We start from the raw sequence: 26,002 nt of genomic DNA on the forward strand, positions 1-26,002 counted from the left end.
CAGGACTAATGGCACACCACGCGCACCATAGAAATCCCTCTGTTGTTTCTACTGGCTGGTATGCTAGACATCTCGACTGCTCACTTAAATCGGTATTATCTATTCATTTACTACTAACAAACTATGCTGAATCAGTTTGCTTTCATTTTGTCATTCACCCACTATAGTTGTAGTACGAGGACAACAGCTCTGATGTGAATACAACAACTTTTATACGAGTACAATTCCTGTTTCCATGGGTGCAGACCATGGTTCTAATATCCATGGGTAGGCCTATGTGCAGGCTATAATTCCCATAGGTATGTGTAGGCTATGATTCACATTTTCCATGGATATGGGTAGGCTATGGTTCTAATTTTCATTGGTCTGTGTGGGCTATGATTCAAACTTCCCTGGTTATGTGTGAGCAATGGTTCTTATTCCCTGGGTATGTGTAAGCAATGGTTCTAATTTCCCTGCATGGTTAAGTGTGAGCAGTGGTTCTAATTTCCCTGGTTAAGTTTGAGCAATGGTTCTAATTTCCCTGGGAATGTTTAGGCTATAATTCAGAGTACAAGAGTCAATCTGGCAAAGGGCGTGTAAGAATACTTAACATTACAAGATTTCAAAATGGCCCCGAATACGAGTACAGAGTAGCCTACAGACAGCTATGTGTAGGCTATGATTCGTATTCCCATGGGTATGTGTAGGCTGTGATTCATATTTCCATTGGTATGTGTAGGCTATGATTCGTATTCCCATGGGTATGTGTAGGCTATGATTCACATTTCCATTGGTATGTGTAGGCTATGATTCACATTTCCATGGGTAGGTGTAGCTAGGCTATGATTCACATTTCCAGTGGAATGTGTAGGCTATGATTCACATTTCCATGGGTATGTGTAGGCTATGATTCACATTTCTATTGGCATGTGTAGGCAATGATTCACATTTCCATTGGTATGTGTAGGCTATGTTTCACATTTCCATTGGCATGTGTAGGCTATGATTCACATTTCCATTGGTATGTGTAGGCTATGATTCACATTTCCATTGGTATGTGTAGGCTATGATTCATATTTCCATTGGAATGTGTAGGCTATGATTCACATTTCCATGGGTATGTGTAGGCTATGATTCACATTTCCATGGGTATGTGTAGGCTATGATTCACATTTCCATTGGCATGTGTAGGCTATGTTTCACATTTCCATTGGTATGTGCAGGCTATGATTCACAATTCCATTGGTATGTGTAGGCTATGATTCACATTTCCATGGGTATGTGTAGGCTATGATTCACATTTCCATTGGTATGTGTAGGCTATGATTCACATTTCCATTGGTATGTGTAGGCTATGTTTCACATTTCCAGGGGTATGTGTAGGCTATGATTCACATTTCCATGGGTATGTGTAAGCTATGTTTCAGTACAGGTAGTTACGATAGAATACGAACCCACTTGAAGTATTTCAACCCGCAGTCACTCCAGCCTGAGCCCACTTTGATATAGTGTCTGGAGGCCTATTAAATATTTAAATGCCTAACGTGTGGATTCCATATGTCTGTAGGAAACTATTTACTTATATATCATAGCAGAGATATGCATTTAGAACTGGGCAACCTCCTTTACTGGTTTCCCACCCTCCAATCTTTTTTTTCAAGAGATTCTAGCAACACCGAGAAGCTAATGTACATGGCACGCCGTCCACCATGGGCAGTCAACCCCCTCCCCTTCTCTCTCTCTCTATCTACATGTGTATATATATATATATATATATATATATAAAGAGGAAAGTTCTATATATAACCAGGGAAATACCAGCTGTCATTGCTCGCACGGCTACAACAAGAAGCTCGTATCTGTATTTTCATAGCTTCCTATTCTCTACACACGTGTACTAGCATGCAACACGTCAACAAACTTAAAAGTGGACGAGCGCCGTTATGTCTTTACCTCTTGGAAAAGATTTGCAAACGGTGCTTACCCTCCAGATTTTGCTCAGATTTAGAAGTTGGTTATTAGACCATTCAGCATATTTGGTATGATTATTTTATATTATGAACGTATTATGATGATTAATGTATTTTAAAGAGGAAACTGCTTTCTGCGTTACCGTTTATAGAGGTATATTCTTAATCAGTCTCGGCTGTGTCTGCGAATTGATCAGGTTCAAACTGTGTCTGTTCAGGAAATTAGAGTAACTGCCGTTATGTTGCCATGCGCAGATCAATCAATTTTCCCCTACATGGGAATCAGTTCTGACGACTACAGGATCTGACCCGCTCCTTTTTAGAATCTTGGATCATTCAAACAAGAAATAAACAAGTAACAAAATCCCTTTGCGTTTATCTAACAGCAGATGGAATACCGTTTTGATATATACTAAGGAGTAATTTTTACGAATAATATTCCAAATGAGAAGCAATGAATAATAATATTACATTACAATACCATAAAATGCACGGTTTGACTAAGCGCTCGTCGCCCCTCCCCTCTGCAGACTAACAGTCGTCGCCTCTCCCCTCTATACAGACAGAGCGGTCGTCGCCCCTCCCCTCTGTAGACTAAGTGCTTGTCGCCCCTCCCCTCTACAGACTCAGCGATCGCCCCCTCCCCTTAAAAGACAAAGTGGTCGGCGCCTCTCCCCTCTACAGACTCAGCGATCGTCGCCCTCTCCTCTACAGACTCAGCGGTCGTCGCCTCTCCCCTCTATAGACTCAGCGGTCTCCCCTCCCCTTAGCAGACAAAGCGGTCGGCGCCTCTCCCCTCTGTAGACTAAGCGGTCGTCGCCCCTCCACTCTACAGACTCAGCGGTCGTTGCTCCTCCCCTCTACAGACTCAGCGGTCGTCTCCCCTCCCCTCCACAGACAAAGCGGTCGTCGCCCCTCTCCTCTACAGACTCAGCGGTCGTAGAGTAGCCTACAGACAGCTATCTTCTACAGACTCAGCGGTCGTCGCCTCTCCCCTCTATAGACTCAGCGGTCTCCCCTCCCCTTAGCAGACAGAGCGGTCGTCGCCCCTCCCCTCTGTAGACTAAGTGCTCGTCGCCCCTCCCCTCTACAGACTCAGCGATCGCCCCCTCCCCTTAAAAGACAAAGTGGTCGGCGCCTCTCCCCTCTACAGACTCAGCGATCGTCGCCCCTCTCCTCTACAGACTCAGCGGTCGTCGCCTCTCCCCTCTATAGACTCAGAGGTCTCCCCTCCCCTTAGCAGACAAAGCGGTCGGCGCCTCTCCCCTCTGTAGACTAAGCGGTCGTCGCCCCTCCACTCTACAGACTCAGCGGTCGTCGCTCCTCCCCTCTACAGACTCAGCGGTCGTCTCCCCTCCCCTCCACAGACAAAGCGGTCGTCGCCCCTCTCCTCTACAGACTCAGCGGTCGCCGCCTCTCCCCTCTATAGACTCAGCGGTCTCCCCCTCCCCTTAGCAGACAAAGCGGTCGGCGCCTCTCCCCTCTGTAGACTAAGCGGTCGTCGCCCCTCCACTCTACAGACTCAGCGGTCGTCGCTCCTCCCCTCTACAGACTCAGCGGTCGTCTCCCCTCCCCTCCACAGACAAAGCGGTCGTCTCCCCTCCTCTCCACAGACAAAGCACTCGTCGCCCTCCCCTCTACAGAAAGCGGTCGTCGCCCCTTCCCTCTGCAGACTAAGCACTCGTCGCCCCTCCCCTCTACAGAAAGCGGTCATCGCCCTCCCCTCTACAGAAAGCGGTCATCGCCCCTCTCCTCTACAGACTAAGCACTTGTCGCCCCTCCCCTATACAGAAAGCGGTCGTCGCCCCTTCCCTCTGCAGACTAAGCGGTCGGCGACCCTCCCCTCTACAGACAAAGCGGTCGTCGCCCCTCCCCTCTGTAGACTAAGTGCTCGTCGCCCCTCCCTTCTACAGAATCAGGAGTCGTCGTTGCTCCCCTCTACAGACTCAGCTGTCGTCGTTGCTCCCCTCTGTAGACTAAGTGCTCGTCGCCCCTCCCCTCTACAGAATCAGCAGTCGTTCCCCCTCCCCTTAACACACAAAGCGGTCAGCGCCTCTCCCCTCTGTAGACAAAGCGGTCGTTGCCCCTCCCTTCTACAGACAAAGCGCCTGTCGCCCCTTCCATGTGCAGACTCAGCGGTCGTCGCCCGTCCCCTCTATAGACTCAGCTGTCGTCGTTGCTCCCCTCTACAGAATCAGCAGTCGTTCCCCCTCCCCTTAACACACAAAGCGGTCGGCGCCTCTCCGCTCTGTAGACAAAGCGGTTGTTGCCCCCCCCCCCCTTCTACAGACAAAGCGCCTGTCGCCTTTCCCTGTGCAGACTCAGCGGTCGTCGCCCCCACCCTCTACAGACTCAGCTGTCGTCGTTGCTCCCCTCTACAGACTCAGCGGTCGTCGCCCCTCCCCTCTACAGACTCAGCTGTCGTCGTTGCTCCCCTCTACAGACTCAGCGGTCGTCGCCCCTCCCCTCTGCAGACTAAGCGGTCGTCGCCCCTCCCCTCCACAGACAAAGCGGTCGTCGCCCCTCCCCTCTACAGATTAAGCGGGCGTCGGCCGTCTTTATGTGTGCCAGAGTAACATACCCAACCCTTTCCCTTCCCCTCCCCTCTGCAAATACCCAATTGAAGGAGAATAAAACTCGATTATAACTTTATAGTATGTAATTAGGCAATTTGGTGCGACGGATAAGATGTTATGTCTTCCCGAGGGGATGGGGATGGGGTTGACGGAAGCGGTGCACCATCCCGTTGACAAGTTGTTCGTAGATGCAAAATGACGCTATATTTTGAAATTTTTGAAACAATGTCGAAGAATTTTCAACTGTTTAAGGTTCAAACTGTAAATGAGAGTGTGTTATATCTACGTACTGTTCACTTTGAACATATTTTGAAATCCCCTGTGTCTCGCAGTGTTTGTGCTGCGGGTGAGTGGTGGGGGTACATTTGTTTGCTAACTTGTTCATCCGTTTGGGAGATATCGTGTCCTAGTCATATACATAAGGGATATTGTCGCATTATAATGACCTAATGGTCTGACGTAATGGTACATTACAAGGTTTTCCCCTTTACTTTTTTTTTCATATTTTCCGACTCAGGTGGAAGTAATCATTAATTATCAACAAATGCTGTATTAGTTATTGTACTGCAAGTAATTATATCAAACGGTTTCCGTCATATCATATTTTTGTCTTGCAAAAACAAGTCCTTGTTGTTATAGACGGATATAGATCCGGCTTCGTTGCTGACGTTTTGCTGTTTGATTGGACAATTCAAGGCATAATGCTTCGAACTTAACAGCCGATTCTCATGGCTTAAACAGTTAAAACTGGTAAAGGGGAATACCCGTTCATCAATTCAAAATGATATGTGTTATTCTTTCTTAACATGGGTTACATTAATGACCAGTAGCTACAGAGAAGGACTTATCAACATACGATACTAAAACACACAATCCTATACATAATGATTGAGTTGACTCACCAGACTACTCTAAAGGTTTCACTAATAATTTCGTGCACTTTCCAACAGAACGTGGATGCCACGTCATTGCAAAAACGCTTAAAATCTAGAAATTTGAAACATCTCTACAAGGTATACTAACTAGTCAAATATAGGGATAGTTGTTTAGACTCCTAACCAATCATTAGTTGCAACAGCTTTAGAGTAATGAAGTCGTCTATTAGTAATTTTTCTACAGTAGCAAGTCTGTTGACAGGTCTAACGTGTGTTACAGTGTTATAGCACACTTCAGTTTATACAAATTAAAGGGTTGTCTGTCATTGACAGTACACACTGATCAAGCCATGTATAGTACACTGGGTGAACTAACATGTTTTGTTTAGGTACATATATAGGCCACAAATTATATAACTGAAATATCAGGAGTGCCGAAGATATCTTAGTCTCCACTGCCTGTATAGTGTAGATAGTAGAGAGCTAATGATATGATATATTTACATGTGATATGATATATTTACATAATTACATACATTTACAGTGGAGTGTTAGCTCAGTGGTTAACGCCGGTGCCTTCCAGTCATAAGGTCCCCGGTTCGAGTCACTCCAAGATTAATGTCAACTCCAAGTACAAAACCTACCACTACACCATTAACAAACCCTACTACAACTCCAACGTCCAGTTACAGAGTTGTTGACAATTGACAATTCATAATCATGGACGTTAAATATGAATGTAAGAAACTGACTTCGGTCAGCTTGCGGCTTTGATAAGCCAATGAGGCTTCTTCGCGAGTTCCTGCTTGCAAGAGGATCTAAAATACATACATACATACATACATGATAATGGTAGCTCTAACTCGCCTTCTGCAAATAAACCTATATACATGGTTCACTAAGTACCATATATACTGTACAGTTCAATGAGGTGAATGTGAAGCTATAACACGTTCATTCTGTATATTAATATATGTATGCAGTTATTTATATTATCAGAGCACAATGGAACAAGTATATGAACTGTTATTAACCGTTGCCACCATGTGGTGAAGTCTACTGTACACCAAAAGTTCTTCAAGAAGCACCCCTGACAATGTTACAATTTCCTCTCAATTATCTTACAAAACTTCCATTTTCTGTTCCTTTTACCTCTCTCAATGCAACCATCACTCTCCAGTTACGACCTACTAACTCCTAGTTTAACAATCTCCACAACCTTCTTCCATCTAGTCAATAATGCTTTATAACTAAGTCCTCTTAAATCATGCTTTCAGCCAAGGTAGCTTGGACACTCCCCCCCCCCCCCCACCTAGCAAGGGGATTAAAGTTACTTCTATTGAATTCTACTTTGGCTCAAATCTTTCCCTGTGTAGTGGAATGTATACCGGAACCCCATATTATATGGTAAACATATTCACCACAGTTACAGAAAAGCTAATACCCTGCTCTCTGTACATGGGCAGGTCGATGAACTAAAGGGAGCTTTACAACAATATCCCTACAAATTAATAACTCGTCCATTTCTTGCGAACATTCCGGAGTAAAAATGATCCAAGTTAAAAATGGAAACTTTCAAATGAAACACAAGAAAAAAACAAAATCTATTCTCTGCCGCTTTGTGGTTCAGTATAACGGATTTTATCAAAGCAAACTGAATGAAGTGTGATGCCTGGCTAACAGTGATTGTATGTGGGCAAGGTGACTTCTGACAATGAAATAAAAAAACGCTCCTACCAAAGGAATGGGGTATATCATGGGTCATTACTACCGGTAACTAGGAAATAGAGGTCCTTCTAATACATATGTAAAGTGTTCGAATCGCAGTCATGAATAAGGGGTTAATCAACGGTCTAGCGTGCGTTACTCACAGGATTAACGCACGATCGGGGGATAATGCAAGCGATGCACGAGGGCGGACCCCGAGTGCATCCAGCGATAGCATTAACACCCGGAGTTACTACCATTTGTGTGGGGGAAAAATCATAAAGCAAAACATTTTTGGTTACATATAACCAAAGATTTATTAAAGTGATGCCCCGTAATTTTACCGTGCGTTACTCACAGGATTAACCACGGTCAGCTGACCTGAATGGACCAATAGGAGTTAGGAATCTTTACTAATTTTTAATGAACAATATTTATTTGTTGTTGGTTGAATGGTATGCTTTTTTGGTTATCGTTTTTCTTTTTTTCTACCTTTTCAAGGATGGGGCATGCGGGATGGGGGGGGGGGGTACAAGATCTATGCCAATTTGATAACAGTATAATCCTTTTGTTCAGCAATTCTTTTGCTAACAACATCACTGGTTTGGATCAAATTAAGACACTCTCTTGATGTATTTGCTTAACTATGTGAAGCTTAATCAAAGTGACTTGAAGAATTCGATTTTATTCATACCGATCTATAATGCAACTATAGTTTACGTCTCATACAGCTGCAAAGCACAAGTGTTGGTAAGTGACGGTGTGTTGGTAAGTGTCGGTGCGCCTTATAATAATTTCTAAATTACATCGCTGCTGGTGACTATATATACATCCAATGATATCGCATTTGGATTTACGGCTTATTTCGATTTTGTTATTACCGTTTGGAAGCAGTGGCGTCGCCAAGGGATGGCCTGTGTGGTGGGGGGTCACATGCCCTCCCCAAAATATCGTTCCCCTCCCAAGTGCCCCCCCCCCCCTCCAGATGTGATTTGTAGTGTTACAAAAATACTCAAACACAAAACTTGATCTGCCTCAATTAAAAACATAAATATCGGACAGACTAAGCCCGAAAAATCTTGAACATAAAGTTACTTCAAGTTGCAAAATAGCACCAGATTGTATCTAAGGACCCCTAATTAATCAAAAATTTCTCAAAGGGGAAGACCGCCTCCCCTTAGACCAATCCCACAGGACGGCATTCACAAATAAACATTGTGCCCCCTAATTAAGTGCTGTGCCCCTCCCCCTGTGCCCCCTTGATTGAATTGTCTGGCGACGCCACTTTTTGGAAGGCCATTTTAGCTACGAAAAATTGTAACGAAAACATTTTCTTACGTCAAAAGTTTATGTTATGAACACCGCATTTAAAGCGTCTGCAATACATTTCTATTGGTTCGGTTTAGATTCGCGGAATAGGGTCAAATATAAAACCAACTGAAAACTCCGTAAACGAAGATGTCACCCGAATGGAGGCCTAGACAATTGCCATTGCCACGTTACACTCTAACAACCGCGTAATGTCATATAAAGGTAAAACTTGGATGAAAAGATAAAAGTTTTATTAAGTGAATTCCCAGGTAAGAGTTATCCAAATCCTCTTTTCAAGGAAAAGTTTCAATTGACGGTAGACGAAACCATAATGTGAATGTATAAGTCACCTGGTATAGCTATCAAGAGATTACGAACAAATCCTGCTGATTACAACGTTTCCTACTAGCAGAAATATCTAACATGCAGCCGTTCTTCAATTTAAAAACCGTTAGCTGTGCTATTTACTCTTGAGAGGAATAACTCATGGCTCCCTCTATTCCATGGTAGACTACACGAGGGTAAATTATGTTGGGGTAGTACTATGAGTAGGGAGCAAAGTAGGTAAATGATGTATAAAAGGCAGACTGTGCGAATTAAAATATATTTGGTTATAGTGTACGATGTTGAAAATCTTAAATCGAAAAATGTTCCGCTAAAAACAGTTGCACCGCAGTTTCACTCATACATCTGATCTTGGTCGACTTTGCGTTATATATGTCGCGGCAGCAACACATCAGTCACGACCTGTTTTGAATTCACAGCGGTATAATTTAACCTATCAACGGCGTGTTTGGAAGAAGCAACGGCTTATGCTTAGTAGTAACAGCCTGAAGTAATTATTAAAGGCGTTATTTTAATTTTTAACGACCTAATATCAATATATAAATAGGCGGCGCTATTGCGTACCCATGAACGTAAATTCGGTCAGCGGCGTAAAAAAAAATCACATTAGTGTACTTTTCATAAGCGTTGTGTGGCGCTATTGCAGTTCACAACAATTATTCAACGACGTAAATTCGTTCAACCTAAATTGTCTAGCGACAAAGTGTTTTAACAAGAACAACTGTATTTGCATACAAATACGTGTCATTGTAGTGCCCGGTGATGGTAAAAGTTAGTTACTTGTTGATTTTCAATGGAGGGGACTTTGTTATTGCAAACCTTTTGAAGTTATTTTTGTCACGTATAAACCAGGTTCGGCGGTTGGTCCTTTTACGTAGACCAAAGCTATAGGCTATATTTATAAACAGTACTATATATAGCTAGCATGCGCAAGCAATATAAACGAAGAAATTATTACTAAAACCATCACTGTTTAACGGTTGTCAATCACGACTTACGCATGTTCCGGACGTGACAGAGAATACCCATAGTACTGGACGTATCACTATGGAACGCCACATAAAATAATGTCGGTTTTAGCGAGTGTTTTAGTTATTCTGCTTTTGTAAATGCTGCCGAATAACGAGTACGTTAACGAAGTCGTTATGCTGCAGTAAAGACTGCCGCATAATGGTCATTTAGGTGACTGTAACTATTGCCGCATAGTGACTACGAAGTTTCGTAAAAAGTTATTGAATAATGTCCATTTTGGCGTTCCATAGCTTTAAGGTATTTTAGAAAATCTTGGGTGCAACAAGAAGATTCCGCAGCGACAGATGGCAGATGGGTTTGGGAGCACTATGATAAACGTTGAGCTCTTCTAGCTCATAATCTAAACGGTAATGGTGGCAAAAGTTGAATGTGCTGCATAGCGCAAGCCATTAGCTATCATTATGTTGGGTAGTATATATGGCAGATGAAAACTTCTATCTATGCTCTATTGGCCTTGGAATGTGACGAATTTAGTGTGTAAGAGCAATTAATTGTGGTGCGACACCTATACACTGATTGGTCAAATTGAGCAACATGTTACCGTTACTGTATCCTCGCCTAGTTAGCGAAATTTTACAAACTTCGGTGGTTTACACCGAAGGCCTAATGCACGATTAATCTAACGAATACAATGTAGGTCTTTGTCATTGTCCAAATGTGACACTCTCCAGTCCATTCAAAACTGCTTGTTCGATTTCCTAGCCCTGGTTTATCATCATACAAAACACAATAAATACGTCTGGAGCCGCTAGCTGTGGAAACTTACCACTGTGTACCACTGTGTACTATTTAATGACATGCCATTGCGGGCTAGATGTTCGTGCCCGGGATCACCAAATAACACCGAGTTCTTGCGGATAATACGATTAACATTTGTTGCTTTCAACTTTTTTGCAGGATGTTTTTAACTCAATTGTTACCTGTCTTGTTTAATTCGAGACAAACGAACCAAAGTATTGTTTTGGAGAAGTATGCTACTCAAGGAGATCTATTTTTATATTTACGTGTGCAGAATTAACTGTTCGCCGCCACAATTCTTTGAAAAATGAGTCTGGATTTTTTTCCTGCGTAGCCATATGAATTTGAGATTGCTATGAAGATTGTAAGTCCAGCTGGCATTCACCCGCCAGCCATGTAGATGATTGAGCGGGCTAGTAATCCCAATATAGTAGCGCACATGCGCACTACAGTATTTCAACATCGTATGACGCCGGTTAAACCATGGAGCTGTTTATAGCTCCATGGTTAAACAAATGAACCTTGACAAAGTAGTGCGTCACGAAACATTCAACCAATTGGAATTAATGATGACCTTCAGACAAAGACTGACGTTATCCGGGAAAAAGAGAGATAGAGGGAATACTTGGGAAAATCCCCTTTTTGAATTTTATTTTTATTTTAATCACCACCATAACAAAGTTATAGCCTTACCGGAAGGAACCTGGTAAATGGAGGAGCCTTGACTAATACCTTGCATATGCCTATAAACCAATTGTATTCCATTTGGCATTAGCAATCAAAACACCATAATCAACGTACTGTGTGAAAAGCTGCACTGATACCAGTTATATTGGCATGATTTCAATATTAGTTTGCTTTCAGATAATGTTAAAATTATCCCTCAAAGTAAAGGTAACTATGAATGCATTACTTCATCTTTTTTTTCTTTTACTTTTTTTGAACGACAAAGGATGTCTCATAATTTAACTCTATTTTTGTAAAGATCGCTATCCGTGATCATCATTATCACCACATATGTGAGACTGTTAAAGCAGTATTTTGCGTTCTTTTCTATGGTTTTTCTCAACCTCACTGATTCCACGATGCCATAACGACATACATAACTAGCTTATCTATTCAAATCTGAATTTCAAATGGTGGCATAAAAGTCGAAAAATTACAACTTTCAACTTTGTTTTTTCTCGAAGATATTTTTTGTTGGGATCCAAGTAAACCCTGCCCATAATATGAATATTTAAAAGCTACGAACGTCATTGGTCAATACGTATAATACAACACCATGCTTGATTTGTGTAGATTGTCTATGGCAGTTGTACCAGGGGGCTGTTAGAGTACCAGCTCGCTGGTTGTACCAAGTTACCAACTCGACGTTTTGAATCTATTTTTAGCAACGGCTCATAACGAAATATGCATATCTGATTGGTTGAATTCAAACTAGTGGGCTGGGCCGGGGAACTGTATGCGATTAATATGAAATGTGTAATTGTCGGAGGACACTTTCTCATTACCTGCAAATGTCCTTAATTACTCGCCAATTAACGCTTTTGGCAGGGAAAAACTTGGCTAATATCTTAGTTTGCTGTTTTGTGATTGATATATGTAAAAAAAAAATCAATGGACTTGTCAAAAAAGTGGAAAACGGCGACAAAACGCAAAATTCTGCTTTTAAGAAAGACAAAGGGAGGGGAAAAAACCATCCCTTATTTGAAGATTACACAGTGGAAAGAGATTGGTCCGAAATCCTGAATGTATAACACAGTGATAACACAGTGGTGCGAGAGGGGTCCGAAATAATCTTTAATGTATTTGGAGGTAACACAGTGGTGCGAGAGGGGTCCAAAATAATCTTTACTGTATTTGGGGGTAACACAGTGGTGCGAGAGGGGTCCGAAATAATCTTTACTGTATATGAAGGTGACACAGTGGTGCGAGAGGGGTCCGAAATCTTTATTGTTTGTGAAGATAACACAGTGGTGCGAGAGGGTCCGAAATAATCTTTACTGTATTTGAAGGTGACACAGTGGTGCGAGAGGGGTCCGAAATCTTTATTGTTTGTGAAGATAACACAGTGGTGCGAGAGGGTCCGAAATCATCTTTACTGTATTTGAAGGTGACACAGTGGTGCGAGAGGGGTCCGAAATCTTTATTGCTTGTGAAGATAACACAGTGGTGCGAGAGGGTCCGAAATCATCTTTACTGTATTTGGGGGTAACACAGTGGTGCGAGAGGGGTCCGAAATAATCTTTAATGTATTTGGGGGTAACACAGTGGTGCAAGAGGGTCCGAAATAATCTTTACTGTATTTGGGGGTAACACAGTGGTGCGAGAGGGGTCCGAAATAATCTTTAATGTATTTGGGGGTAACACAGTGGTGCGAGAGGGGTCCGACTCTTTACTGTATTTGGGGGTAACACAGTGGTGCGAGAGGGGTCCGAATAATCTTTACTGTATTTGGAGGTGACACAGTGGTACGAGAGGGGTCCGAAATAATCTTTACTGTATATGAAGGTGACACAGTGGTGCGAGAGGGGTCCGAAATAATCTTTACTGTTTGTGAAGGTAACACAGTGGTACGAGAGGGGTCCGAAATAATCTTTAATGTATTTGAAGGAAACACAGTGGTGCGAGAGGGATCCGAATTTTTTACTGTATTTGAAGATTACACAGAAGTAAGAGAGGGGGTCCGAAATTATACTACCATAGACACAGTAAGAAGGAAACATCAATAAAGAGGATTAGACGCGCGCAGAAGCGTACTTAATATTTTCAGTCGAAAACAATATTCAGAAGAGTGTGCCCGGACCGCCATGCCCTGTCCCAGGGTCCGCCCGGGTCGCCAGGCCCTCTCCCAGGGTTTGTCCCTGTAATTATCTGTCACATTCCCAGACATTTCCAATGGCAAACAGCCAGGTATTGCGAATTGTCGAAGAAGGCATAGATGTATTTTAACCAGGAAATATGAGGATGGGTGACCATTATTTAACGTTATTGCATATTGAGGTAGGCTCTATGGGGGAGAGACCCGCACTGATACCTTCCAAAAACTGAACAAACCTTGGATAGTCCATTTTAACTAAATATATTCCGGTTATAATATATTTTACAGCAATCAATATTACACATATTTTGTAGTTTCTTTCTTCTTATTCACGCACTTTAATCCTATGATTATATTACATTCTTTAAATTACATTAACATATTAACGTAAACCAGTTCACTTCATATCAAACATAATTATCAATTTTACATTATTACTTTATCCATAATCCATTGAACATAGGGAGCTGTCGGGACTCCTTCCTATCTATTTGACCAGACAGGATAGGAAAGTCTATAAATATCTACAGCACCAGGAAGCCGGAGACATCATAGTATCATACATGCAGATTACGTATTTAATCTTAGTATTTTGATTGAACGTTTATATAACTCCTATTTATCATTTTCTAGATGTTGTACATTGGATGAGTCCCAATTTGTACCAAATGGCTAGTTTGAGCAAAGCAAGTATTGCATTTCAGATGTACATTGATAACAAAAAATGTCTTTATTATTTCACTCTATTCAATCCCCTTAGCCAGGCATTATGAGGTGAAAGGCACCAACAATTTTGAGCTGGGCACCAACAATTTAGGGGAGGGCACAGTACTATCTAATGTGCCTGTATAAATATATATGTATATCTATATATATATATATATATATATATACATATATATATATATATATATATATATATATATATATATATATATATATATATATATATATATATATATATATATATATATATATATATGTATATATAAAGTAAGTGATTGGAAGTAAAACAGCCTAAGTTTGGTTTTTGTAGATCTTTCGAGCAAAAAACTCCTTCTTCTTCAGTGCATGCTCAGCGAAAGTGACAAGGAGTAGCAGGAAGTTTCAATTCCCGTTAATACGTGTTACTTTCGCTGATCATGCACTGAAATAGAGCTAGTTTTTTGCTCGAAAGATTTGCACAAACCAAACATTATATATACAAATATGATACAGATAGATGTGGCAACTATATAAGAAAAAACATGACATGATATAAAATTTGACAACATTAAAGACAAAGAATGTAAAATTATTAAGAAGCGGTTAGCAGTTAAAGACACGATTCTCTGTGTAACTGAGGTCGCATGAAATTCTTGGGGATGGGGATGTACCCCCTGTTCAACCTCGCACCAAACTTCAAAAGTGACTTGAACGGCTGCAATCCGAGGAGGGGGAGGGTAGGAGCCTATCAGACCCTTTACATGGGGAGTTGACGATATATATACTCTGGTTCTTCCTGTTCCTGTTCGACGAATCACAGCCTTTTGAAGTATTTATGTGCTATAGCACATACAGATATACATTTTCAATGACTTTTTTTTCAGTTTGACGATATTTAAGTTTCTCTAACAGATCCATAGCTAGCACTTTTAGCCTCCGTCGAAATCGTTACAATTGCGGCTTAAACTATTCTTGCCAACTAATCGTTCTGCTGAGAATCCCTTCCGCTATAGTTATTTTACTGTTCCGTTTCATTCTGTTGATTGTTTTAACCCTGCAGCAGTGTTCCTTGTATTTTGATCATCTGTCTCGAATCTCTCCATTTTGTTATCGTCTTTCTCCAATTCGTTTAAGGAAATTCTTTCATCTCCTATAAAAGGAAACAGAAATAAAAACAAGAATAAAAAATAAACTTATTTTATGAATATGAAAGAAAAATTTTCTTCTTTGGCCGTAATCAGAGACTAAATTGCGATGTTTGAAATACGGTATGCTGCAATCTGTGCGTAATGATGTAGTACGTTGTGGGTAACGCGTCTAGCCTTCTAAACCTCAGAACCGTGTAGCCGAACGGTATACTCTGCGGAATGATACAATACGGTGACGTACTAAATATACCTTAAGCATGTTACCTGAATCACCTGCTAGGTTTAACGGGAAGGCTTAGTTGTAGAGTAAACCTTAAGATAATTTCATAATTCCATTTAATATCTCATCATGGCACACTACATCGCAACACTGCAATCATAACAATTTGAGCTTGGAATGTAGTTATAATTATAACGCTCTGCATCCACATATGAATGTTGGGGGGGGGGTGGGGGAGGAGGGGGATATCAAAATTTTGCTGATTTTGGGATTGGCATAAAGAATGATGCCATCACGGCAACTCATCAAAAACTGTTTTTGTTTTTCTTTATAATTGAACTCCCTAATTGTAATCACAGAGGAAATTATTATTCCTGCAATAAATATTGCAGAGAGCATTGACAATTGGGCAAACATTAACATGTTTCACATTCAATAATGATCAAGAAAAGGATCATAATCATAAGAACACTTTTTTTACAAACGTGTGTACCTTGATGATATCATTAAGAGTAATTCACTTGTGGCTATTATTGATTTAAAGTTCAAAGGTCATCTATTTGTGACTTCGACTGATATTCGTTTAATGTATGGTCTTACCATTTATGTCGAATTCATCCAACAGTTCTGTAAATTGCCGGATGCCTTTGTTGCAGGAAGCAGCCAACCATTCACGTCCATCTATCAGACCGTCATTATTCTCATCTAGTTTAGTAAAGATTCTGTTCAATTTACTTGTGTCAACGTCTCCTCCTACAGACCTGAAAACAAAATCAAAAGTTGAGCAGTTTGGACAATGTTGAAGGTATGCAAAACGTGGTCCATGTTTCACATGTGAATATTCTCACGTGAACACATCACGACCTGACGACGAACTCGCCAGCAAATCGCACTCAGGAACGACAAGTTGCCCGTTCCGGGAATTGTTATTTTACGATTTTGTCTCATTTTAGTGAGATCTTCTTCCGAGGCCGTAAAATATCGATACACGGTGAAAAGGCTATGCAGTATTGGAAGGATTAAAGATCCAGATATTTATTAGGAAAATACTATACGGCGTTGCTGCGGGCAATGTTATTATAACCTTAAATAAGTATACAAAACTACATGAAAAACAACAATATTATAATGGGAAGTTGATTCTTATAAACATTAGCATTGTCCACCAGTTCTTTGGTAGAGAAATTACAATCAGTGAATCACAAAGTACGTAGTCATGTGAATAAACCACTGTGTGAATTGATAATAATAATAATAATATAAAAATATATATATATAGTAAAACGCCTGCCAATGGTTTACAAGAAAACGTATGTACTATATAGTAAAGGGTTTATACAAACACCTTGTCGATGTTATGGTTATCTAAAGACTTTATAGGTACAGTTAAATAGACCCAATGCTTTGTTTAGCTGATCTAGAAGCTTTCAGCTGAGCTATAGCGATCGCGCGTCTCTGCCGAAATTCTCCTTGCCATCGTGTTTAAATGACTGCCATTTTGTATTTATAGAGGTAGATTACACTAAAAATTAAACTTTATTTCCAGCAAATTGCAACATCAACACGTGCTCTGTGGTGGTGGTGTTGGTAGTTGCATGAGTTTGTGGTAAAGGAGTATGCTGTGTCGTTATATTTCTCTCTTAAACATTGAAATGTTCACGGTTCACCGAATACTTTCTTCGCAAATCGATCAAACTACTTTTAATATCCCACGCACCTCTCAACTCCCTGATTCCCATCCTCAAAACCCCCTTGCCCATTGCAGGGTAAATTGAATGTAAACCGAGTGCCTCACAACACCTTCCCATCCTGAAAACCCCTTCCCATTATCACAACCCCATCATTGTCCTGACAACTCTTTTGAACGCAAGCTGCACGTGGCTGGTAATACATTCAACAAGTTCATTAATAGTTAGAGCTCTCAGCCCGATTCTTATACAGAGTAAGCTGCTGAGCCTTTAGACACAAATCCTAGGCAAGCCTGTGATGTCTCAATAATTAATGGCAACCACAACATATTAAAATCGTAAAGAACTAACGTATATATTCAATATACTAATGGTACAAACATAGCTATCTTACCTTCCTTTCCGTCTTCTGGTTATCTGGTTTCTGATGCAATTCGCATTAAATTTGGCGGAACCCTTCTTGCAATCTAGACGCCCCTTTCGTCTGCGCCTCGCATTTACTGTGATTGAAATGGCCAACACCAGCACAAAAAGCATCAAAATCTTTGTAAGTTTAGCCATCTTTAAGTATTAATTTCAAGAGATGATATGTCGCTCGAGGATTGGTAGTTGTTGGTAGTTGAATACAGCAGCAGTTCTGAAGGTCTAATGACTAAGCTCTCTATGTAGACAACCCTTATATAGACTGTGACACTGTACCTAACCGTCAGCTACTGGTCTTCGTTAAGTCATCAAACTGACGGGTGCTTCCCCGTAGACCTACTGAACCAGTTAGTGCCAATCGTTGTGGCGGATGCCTGAAATTATTAAATTGTTGTTATAAGGAAATAATTCACTATAATTCGAAAAGAATTTCTGGATTTACTTAAGTTATTAACCTCAATGTTAACTTCTAGTCACATGAAAAGGTAAATGATGTTAATTTCACTTTGTACTTACACACTATATCGTCTTTATTAATATTCCCTCTCAAGCCTTGTAAACTATCATTTGTTCGGATAATAGACCGACCATCTTTTGCACCCAGTTCCGAATTAACACCCTCTGTAGCCCTAAGGCGCCATGCGCATTGCCACGTCATCCCCTTCATAACTTTTACAGACCCTACCCAACCAAAAGTAATAAGTTTGTATACTTGCCTGGAAGTGTTCATCCCCTGAATCGGGGGGGGGGGGTCCTTGACTTTGGTACCCGTCGGCACTTACCCCATCTGCTTATTCGTTCATCTGGCATTGTATAACATCCTTAACTGTCATTCGTATGCCTGGTATCACATAAGATACAGAACGTCTCACATTGGAAAAGTCTTTTCAGGGTCACGTGGTAGTAAAATAATTGCATATGTATGAGCATGGTTGACCATGCTAAGCATATTGTTGGGAGGGGTGGGTGTAACCAGTACTTAATATGCAATTATGTCTTCCGACCTTAACAACAAGCAAAATTGTCAGGACCCCCGACACTTGGGAGACTGGTGTGGGTATGCCGACAACTGGTACAGTACCCCCGAAACTTGGGAGCCTGGTATGTGTATGCCGACATATGGTACAGGACCCCGACACTTTAGAGTCGGATATGGATATGCCGACAACTGGTACAGGACCCCCGACAATTGGGAGCCTGGTATGGGTATGTCTACAACTGGTACAGTACCCCCGAAACTTGGGAGCCTGGTATGTGTATGCCGACAAATGGTACAGGACCCCGACACTTTAGAGTCGGATATGGATATGCCGACAACTGGTACAGGACCCCCGACAATTGGGAGCCTGGTATGGGTATGTCTACAACTGGTACAGTACCCCCGAAACTTGGGAGCCTGGTATGTGTATGCCGACATATGGTACAGGACCCCGACACTTTAGAGTCGGATATGGATATGCCGACAACTGGTACAGGACCCCCGACAATTGGGAGCCTGGTATGGGTATGTCTACAACTGGTACAGTACCCCCGAAACTTGGGAGCCTGGTATGTGTATGCCGACAAATGGTACAGGACCCCGACACTTTAGAGTCGGATATGGATATGCCGACAACTGGTACAGGACCCCCGACAATTGGGAGCCTGGTATGGGTATGTCGACAACTGGTACAGTACCCCCGAAACTTGGGAGCCTGGTATGGGTTTGTCGACAACTGGTACAGGACTCCCGACACTTGGAAGCCTGGTATGGGTATACCCACAACTGCTCTGCTATGTTAATGCATGGTCTTGTCATCAGTCAATATATAACTGGCGGTAATTGCACTCTGCAATGATCACGCAGCACAATGGATATCAAATATTCATGGAGGTGAAGGAATAAGGAAATGATTACAGATAATGATGACTTTAAACTGGTTTAAACATAGACGTGTAGTCACTGTACATAATGCATGTCAATCGATGTGTAATATTGGCCGGAGATATTGAACGAGGTTTTACAGCCGTGCGCGTTATATCCGGGATTGAAACCCCTACAAAATGACAGCCACTATGTGCGTCTTGCGCACAGTGGAGACAGTCACGACTAGAAGCAATGTTAGTACATGTGTCTGTACCATACCTTGGTATGATCAATGCCAATGAACTGTACAATGAAGGACTGTCATCATCCTTTCAATAATGATAACAGTATTTGTACAAAGTCACTGTAGCACGTATAAGTGAAGGTGATTGGTGGTACGTGCTCTGGTAGACGAGAAGGAAAACTTGGCAGTGCGTGTTTAATGACTTTAACTGAAATGCGTAATGCAGGTGTATCAAGAGTGTGTTTTTGTATTGGTCAATGATGTACAACACTGAACGATGATTCATCTTACCAATGTAGCAATGTACTATACCGTAATGTACCGCCAATTCACTGTACCGTACAGTAATTTACCAAACCGTGATGTACCAATACACTGTACCATACCGTAATGTATGATACCGTAATGTACCAATGCACTGTACCGTTCAGTAATGTACCAATGCACTGTACCGTTCAGTAATGTACCAATTCACTGTACCGTACCGTAATGTACCAATTCACTGTACCGTACCGTAATGTACCAATTCACTGTACCGTACCGTAATGTACCAATTCACTGTACCGCACCGTAATGTACCAATGCACTGTACCGTTCAGTAAGGAACTAATGTACTGTACCGTACCGTACCGTAATGTACCAATGTACCGTAACGTACCGTAACGTATACCGTAATATATAGTGGTGGTTTTGTGGTTTTGTAAGAAGTGGTTTTGTAAGGAAATAATAGCTAGTTACTGACTAAAACTAAATTATACCTGTATGTAATTACTATATATATATATATATATATATATATATATATATTGAACATTTAATTTGAACTTATATCCATGTATGTATTCATACACATATATATATTTTGTTTTTTCTTTTCTTTTCTTTTCTTTTCTTTTCTTTTCTTTCTTCAGGGAGTCTTCCACATTGTTAAGCTTTTAAGCTTTATGGAAGACTTCCTCCACTTTGTACTTTTGTGGCAAACAAATAAATAAATAAATAAAAAAAAAATATATACAAATTTACTGTACCAATGTACCGTACCATACCGTAATGTACCGTAATGTTCCCTACCGTACTGTATCATACCGTAATGTATCATATTGTAATGTACTAACGTAACGTGCCGTAAGCTAATGTACCGTACCATTATGTACCAGTACTGTGAAACAGTTTGACTGGCTCTGCTTGTCACGACATGAATTGAATTGCCTGTTTTGCTTGTGTGTTGTTAAGTATTGTTTTTAGATATATGTAATAAACCAAACATAAGTCAAATGCCCTTTTGTTGATCCGTGTTGGGGTCTAAAGTCAATGTCAGTCGTTGTCATCAGAATATCGTCAGGACATAAATTTGCGGTGTACCAGAACATCAAAATAATACTATAAATCCGCCAATTGACCATAAATCGACCGTAATTCGACAGAAAATCGACCGTAATCAAGTGCCTCCTAGAGTCGTTGTTGTCGTAAAGAACTTAAATATCAGTGGTTATGATCTTATTCTCTGGTATTTAGCTTTCGTTACTCCTTCGCACGCAGGTAACGAGTTCCGTACTTTGGTTATTTGCCTAATACTTTTCTGCAAAATGTCAGCGCTAGTGTCATCCGACTATAATAACGTGCTAGGACTCGTCTGGTCTGAGCTGATGGTAAGAGACGATTCTTCCTGAATTTGTTGGTACTAACTATTAACTGCAAACATAAATTTGCTTAAAACAAAGTACACACATCATAAAATGTTAGCACACTTCGCCTGCCGGACATTCCGTGATATCGGTATTAATTTCAGTAGGCACCGATAGTAGTTTACCGCCCCCCCCCCCCCCTTCTTACGAGAAATATTGGACTAGCGACTGAAATCTGTTTGATGATAAACTTTGTTTTTAAAAAGTGCCTGTTTGCAATATACCATAATAAACCGCATTCATTTTTGGTTCCAGGGCTCTGTTGTCGATCATCTGTTGACCAAGTTTTGACCCCGACGTGCCCCCGACAGAGATGTGTGAACCGTTTTTGTTCGAAGTACAACTCTGTCACAGGCTTGGAATAGAGAAGACATTTTTGTGCGAATGATCAAAGGATTGCCATGTATTTGCTTAAGCCGAACTCATTGCTTCCCACGGCAAGTCTGTGCTTGTTTAGCGCGCTACACGTAGGTCACGTGACGACATATGTATGTATACGTCATAACGGATGCCCTGAAGTTCACAGAGCACAGATGACAGTTTCCTTCGCTAAGTAAGTATTTATCGAAGATGGTGAACTTTGGACAGATCTGATGTTTAGTATGCATATGTATAAAATTGGGCACAAGAAACATATCACGATATCAGTGGAGGTTGGTGGTCAATATCTATCTCTGTGATTACATTCATGTCACCTTTACATGCGTCTTGCTGTACTTCCTACATCAAATATATTCAAACCTCTCAATGTACAACATGTCCAAATCATTACAACATAGTGTATATAGTATCATCACAACCAGTTTGAATGATCGCATTCTGCTTCAGAAAAGTAACTTTGTTGTTCATGTTCTTTGCACAACCTATACAGCCCGTAAATCGTCTGGAACCATTCAGTAGTGTCGCTTTGATTATTATCTTTATTTGCCTCCAGCGGTCCACAAACATGTAGGCCCACATCCCAGGATCTTTCATGAGGATTGCACCACCACGGACCGGTGAGATCTCCACTACTTATGCAGAATCGATGCTCATAATGCATGTAAGGTAGTTTGGACCATAGTGCACTGATGTGCAGGAATAAATGAATCCCCGTCGGCAAGGTCCAGAAAACTGTGTATTAATTTTCAAAGTCTGAATAGATCGATTTCGCTATCAACTTTTGGGGTCGCGCCCCTTGGTTTAAGGGACCGATGATTTAAAGTACATTGCGAACACAAATATATTCAAAGATATTCAATGAAGGAATGTAAAATATTGAACTATGCCATCACTTGGTTGAATAAAGCCCTCTTTACGTTACACATGTATTACACTCCTCCGCACAGTGGCTACGACTGAGTACAGGGGGAGTATGGGGGTGAGGGTGGGGGTGTGTGTGAGTTCGTCTGCCTCTCTCGTCTTCATATAACTTGTAGACATATTTCTAATCTGAAAGTTCAAACGAGATTTTGCTGGATAGTAATCCAAAACGTGTCTACCGGTAATAAATCATATAAGCATATAGGTTATAAAATATGAATATGATAATTATGTAGCCTTTCATATGTTGATCCTCATAAACCGATATCACGTTTTAAGGTAATATTACAAGTTGAACCCACAGACTGATATCGAATTACGCAACGAACGGAAACGTTATCATATCGCATCTCGTATACAGGTCCTATATATATATATACATAATTCTGTTCGAGTGGAATATTCTGTGGCAGATGCCTAACTATCCATAGTACAATAACAGACAGATACAAACTTGTCGGTCGACAGGGAAAATGTTATTTGCTTTCATTTATCTGGAAATGTATGGGCCTTTTCGAGGATGAGAAAGTGTAATGCAACAAAAACGCTTTGAATTACAACTCACAAATCTGGTACAACCAACGCTTCCGTGTGTAAATTTACCACGTTCCCACATTCAATAAATTGTCCGTATACCATGACCATGTGTTAAATATTTGAGTTCGAACAATGAATTCAAGCCTTTTCACTCTCAAAAGTCGTTATTTTCCTTCGCTGCTCATAAAGACCGAACGTAGGGCACAACGCTTCACGTTACATTCACGTGGCTAAATATCCCAGCTAGTTTGGTACGATAATGTTAACAGCTAACCTTATTTTTCTTTACACTGCACTTTTCCTGACTGTTTTCGGTAAGGCTCATAATTTCGACACTTTAGGCAGAAGATTTGCTTCTCAAAGTGGTGGAGTGTAGGGGGGAGGGGTGGGTGGAGGGGGCGTTGAGAGCAGGGGCGTAGCGAAGGGGTTTTTGTTGGGGGGTGTGGAGAATTTGATTTGCCGACGGATGTGGAAGTGGTGACTGAAATGGGGGAGGAGTCTAAGGGGAGGGGGTGTCCGCCTCCCCTTTGGAAAATTTTTAGTTTTGAAACGTCGTTAGATGCAATCTGGTGTATATTTTAAGTCAAATTTGATTTGCCGACGGACCTGGAATTGGTGACTGAAATGGGGGAGGGGTCTAAGGGGAGGGGGTATACCCCTCCCCTTTGGAAATTTTTTAGTTTTGAAACGTCCTTAGATGCAATCTGGTGCATATTTTAAGTCAAATTTGGCACGGAAGAAGCTCCCGTTCTCCTTTTCTCTATTCAGCTTTCCTTCTTTCTTCCCCTACCGCTCTCTTCACCTTTTCTCCTTTTGCCGACAGACCCAAAATTTGCCGACAGCGACCAAACCCCCCCACACCCCCCCCCCCCCCCCGCTCGCTACGCCCCTGGTTGAGAGGACGGACTCATGCCTGAAATCTGACATCAAGTCAATGTGTCATCGTTATTGAGAATGGTTCGAAGTGCAGGTGACGGCAGAGGGCTTTCAAAGCCCTGCTAATGTGTATTGGAAAATATAGCAGATTGTGTGTGCTTTTGTTTGTGTGGTAGTTTCAGTTTAATAATCCAAAAGTGAAGTAAAACATATCAAATAGAACATGTGTTAATTTAATTTTCTTAAACTGTACCATGATATTGTGTTGAATTGTTTTCACCATATTGTTAGGTTTCTATAATGTTAATTCCATATCAACCCTTGTCTTCTGCAAGCTGAAGTGATTGCACAATAAGGAAATATGGCGGCTGAGTTCCTTTACATTCCGAACTTGGATACCAGCTGTGAATTGTTTCCTTCAGGCATGTTAATCAGGGACATTAATCATTCCCCTAACTCCATCAATTACTTTCCTTTAGAACCCGCAAAACAAAGATCTAAATATGACCTTCTTGTGGTCGCGCTTCCGTATATCACCTTGTGCAGGGGCTTTTTCCCTTGAACTTGTGCATTTGGGCTTTTTCCCTTGCCATTTAAACTTTCGATACATTTAAAGCATACTACTACTGCATACTACATTACCGCAGTCAATTACTGCAACAACCATATACTATCCAGTGATTTCGCTTTTTATCTCGTACTATATAACTTCATATATTTAGTTGACTGTCGGTTGAAATATATAGAAGACATAGAGCCAATGGCCCTGTATTTAAGTAGAGATATTATAAACGATAGCTGACCCCTCCCCCCCAGCCAATGGCCCTGTATTTAAGTAGAGATATTACAAAGATAGTTGACCCCTCCCCACCCCCTTTCATCTGTAGCGAACTGAATGTTTACTATATGAATGACTCAATCCTTACCATTCCTTTCATTTTTCAGTTTGATTGCGCCAAACATAGTGGAGAAAGACTGTGAAGAAGACAACGTATGGGTGCCCTGGAGTGGGTGGTGGACGCCACCCCCCCCTCCCTCAGCCCTAGACACGGGTACAAGGAACATGCCGTGGGCAGGTAACACATTATATTAAAGACAAATTTCTGTCACAAAATTTATCGAAAAGGGCACGTTTGAGATTTTCACACAGCTGGGGTGAACGTACACTCTCTTCCCCTGCCCCCACCCCTCGTTCCCGGTGTGTGTGATCATGATGAGATTCTGCAATGTGAATCCGGCATTGAATAGTGTGTCTATATGGGGTGTCTATATGACATATTTCTCAGTATAGTATACAACTTTCGTCGGTTACATCTCTATGTTCCGACGTCTCTATGTTCCGACAAATTTTTTGGACTCTAATTTTTTTTTTACCCAAATTTTTGACCAACATGTTTTCGGACCCAATTTTTTCGGACCCAAATCCTTTTTGACCAAAATATTTTTATGACCCAAATTTTTTTGGACCAAACATTTTTTTGGACCAAACATTTTTCTGATAAGCACTATTTGGGTCATAACAAATTTTGGGCCCCTTTTTTCTTTTTCTTTTTTTTCGTGAAAAAAAAATTTGGCGGTGCGTCCAAAAAAATTGAGTCCCCCAAAAAAATTAGGTCAGAAAAAAATTGGGTCCAAAAAAATTGTCGGAACATAGAGACGTCGGAACATAGAGACGTCGGAACATAGAGACGTCGGAACATAGGGATGTCACCCTTTCGTCAGACATCACAAACCACTCGATCGTTTGTTCATGCACCTGATAGTTTGATAGCATTATAAACTTTAAATCAACCCGACTAGAAATACATCTAATCGTGAAATCATGTATAGGCGATAACATATACAGTATAGACAGTTATACTGTATAGTCAATCTATACTTGTCTCTTGGAGGCACGTGACACTTACCGTCCGTCAGAAGTTCTTAATTAAGTTATGATTAATAAAACGTGAGTTATACTTGCATAAACAG

General features: G+C 41.1%; 1 protein-coding gene and 1 long non-coding RNA gene across 3 annotated transcripts; one reads left to right on the top strand and one right to left on the bottom strand.

The window, feature by feature from the left end:
- The first annotated feature begins 201 nt into the window (after positions 1-201).
- LOC139984517 (uncharacterized) lies at positions 202-22,527 on the top strand. Of its 2 annotated transcripts, none has more exons than XR_011799087.1 (3): positions 202-299; positions 21,572-21,869; positions 22,251-22,527. It is a non-coding gene; the product is annotated as an uncharacterized lncRNA (long non-coding RNA). The 2 variants fall into 2 exon arrangements; XR_011799088.1 differs by lacking the exon at positions 202-299 and adding an exon at positions 21,134-21,280.
- On the bottom strand, positions 13,603-17,782 carry LOC139984515 (uncharacterized). The gene is made up of 3 exons (XM_071998432.1): positions 17,513-17,782; positions 16,031-16,191; positions 13,603-15,212 (listed from the first exon to the last, which is right to left on the bottom strand). Exons 1-3 carry the CDS (start codon positions 17,677-17,679, stop codon positions 15,094-15,096), a joined length of 447 nt encoding a protein of 148 aa, XP_071854533.1. The 5' UTR covers positions 17,680-17,782; the 3' UTR covers positions 13,603-15,093.
- Positions 22,528-26,002: the final 3,475 nt, after the last annotated feature.

Source organism: Apostichopus japonicus, chromosome 17 (genome assembly GCF_037975245.1).
Source record: "Apostichopus japonicus isolate 1M-3 chromosome 17, ASM3797524v1, whole genome shotgun sequence".
Taxonomy (NCBI): Eukaryota; Metazoa; Echinodermata; class Holothuroidea; order Aspidochirotida; family Stichopodidae; genus Apostichopus; species Apostichopus japonicus.

Excerpts from the sequence above, each read along its gene's own strand:
- LOC139984515 (XM_071998432.1), bottom strand. The coding sequence starts at position 17,679 with ATGGCTAAACTTACAAAGATTTTGATGCTTTTTGTGCTGGTGTTGGCC. Across the intron at positions 16,192-17,512 it reads ACCAGAAGACGGAAAGGAAG|GTCTGTAGGAGGAGACGTTG; the intron begins GTAAGATAGCTA and ends TTTTGTTTTCAG. Across the intron at positions 15,213-16,030 it reads GGATGAATTCGACATAAATG|GAGATGAAAGAATTTCCTTA; the intron begins GTAAGACCATAC and ends TTCCTTTTATAG.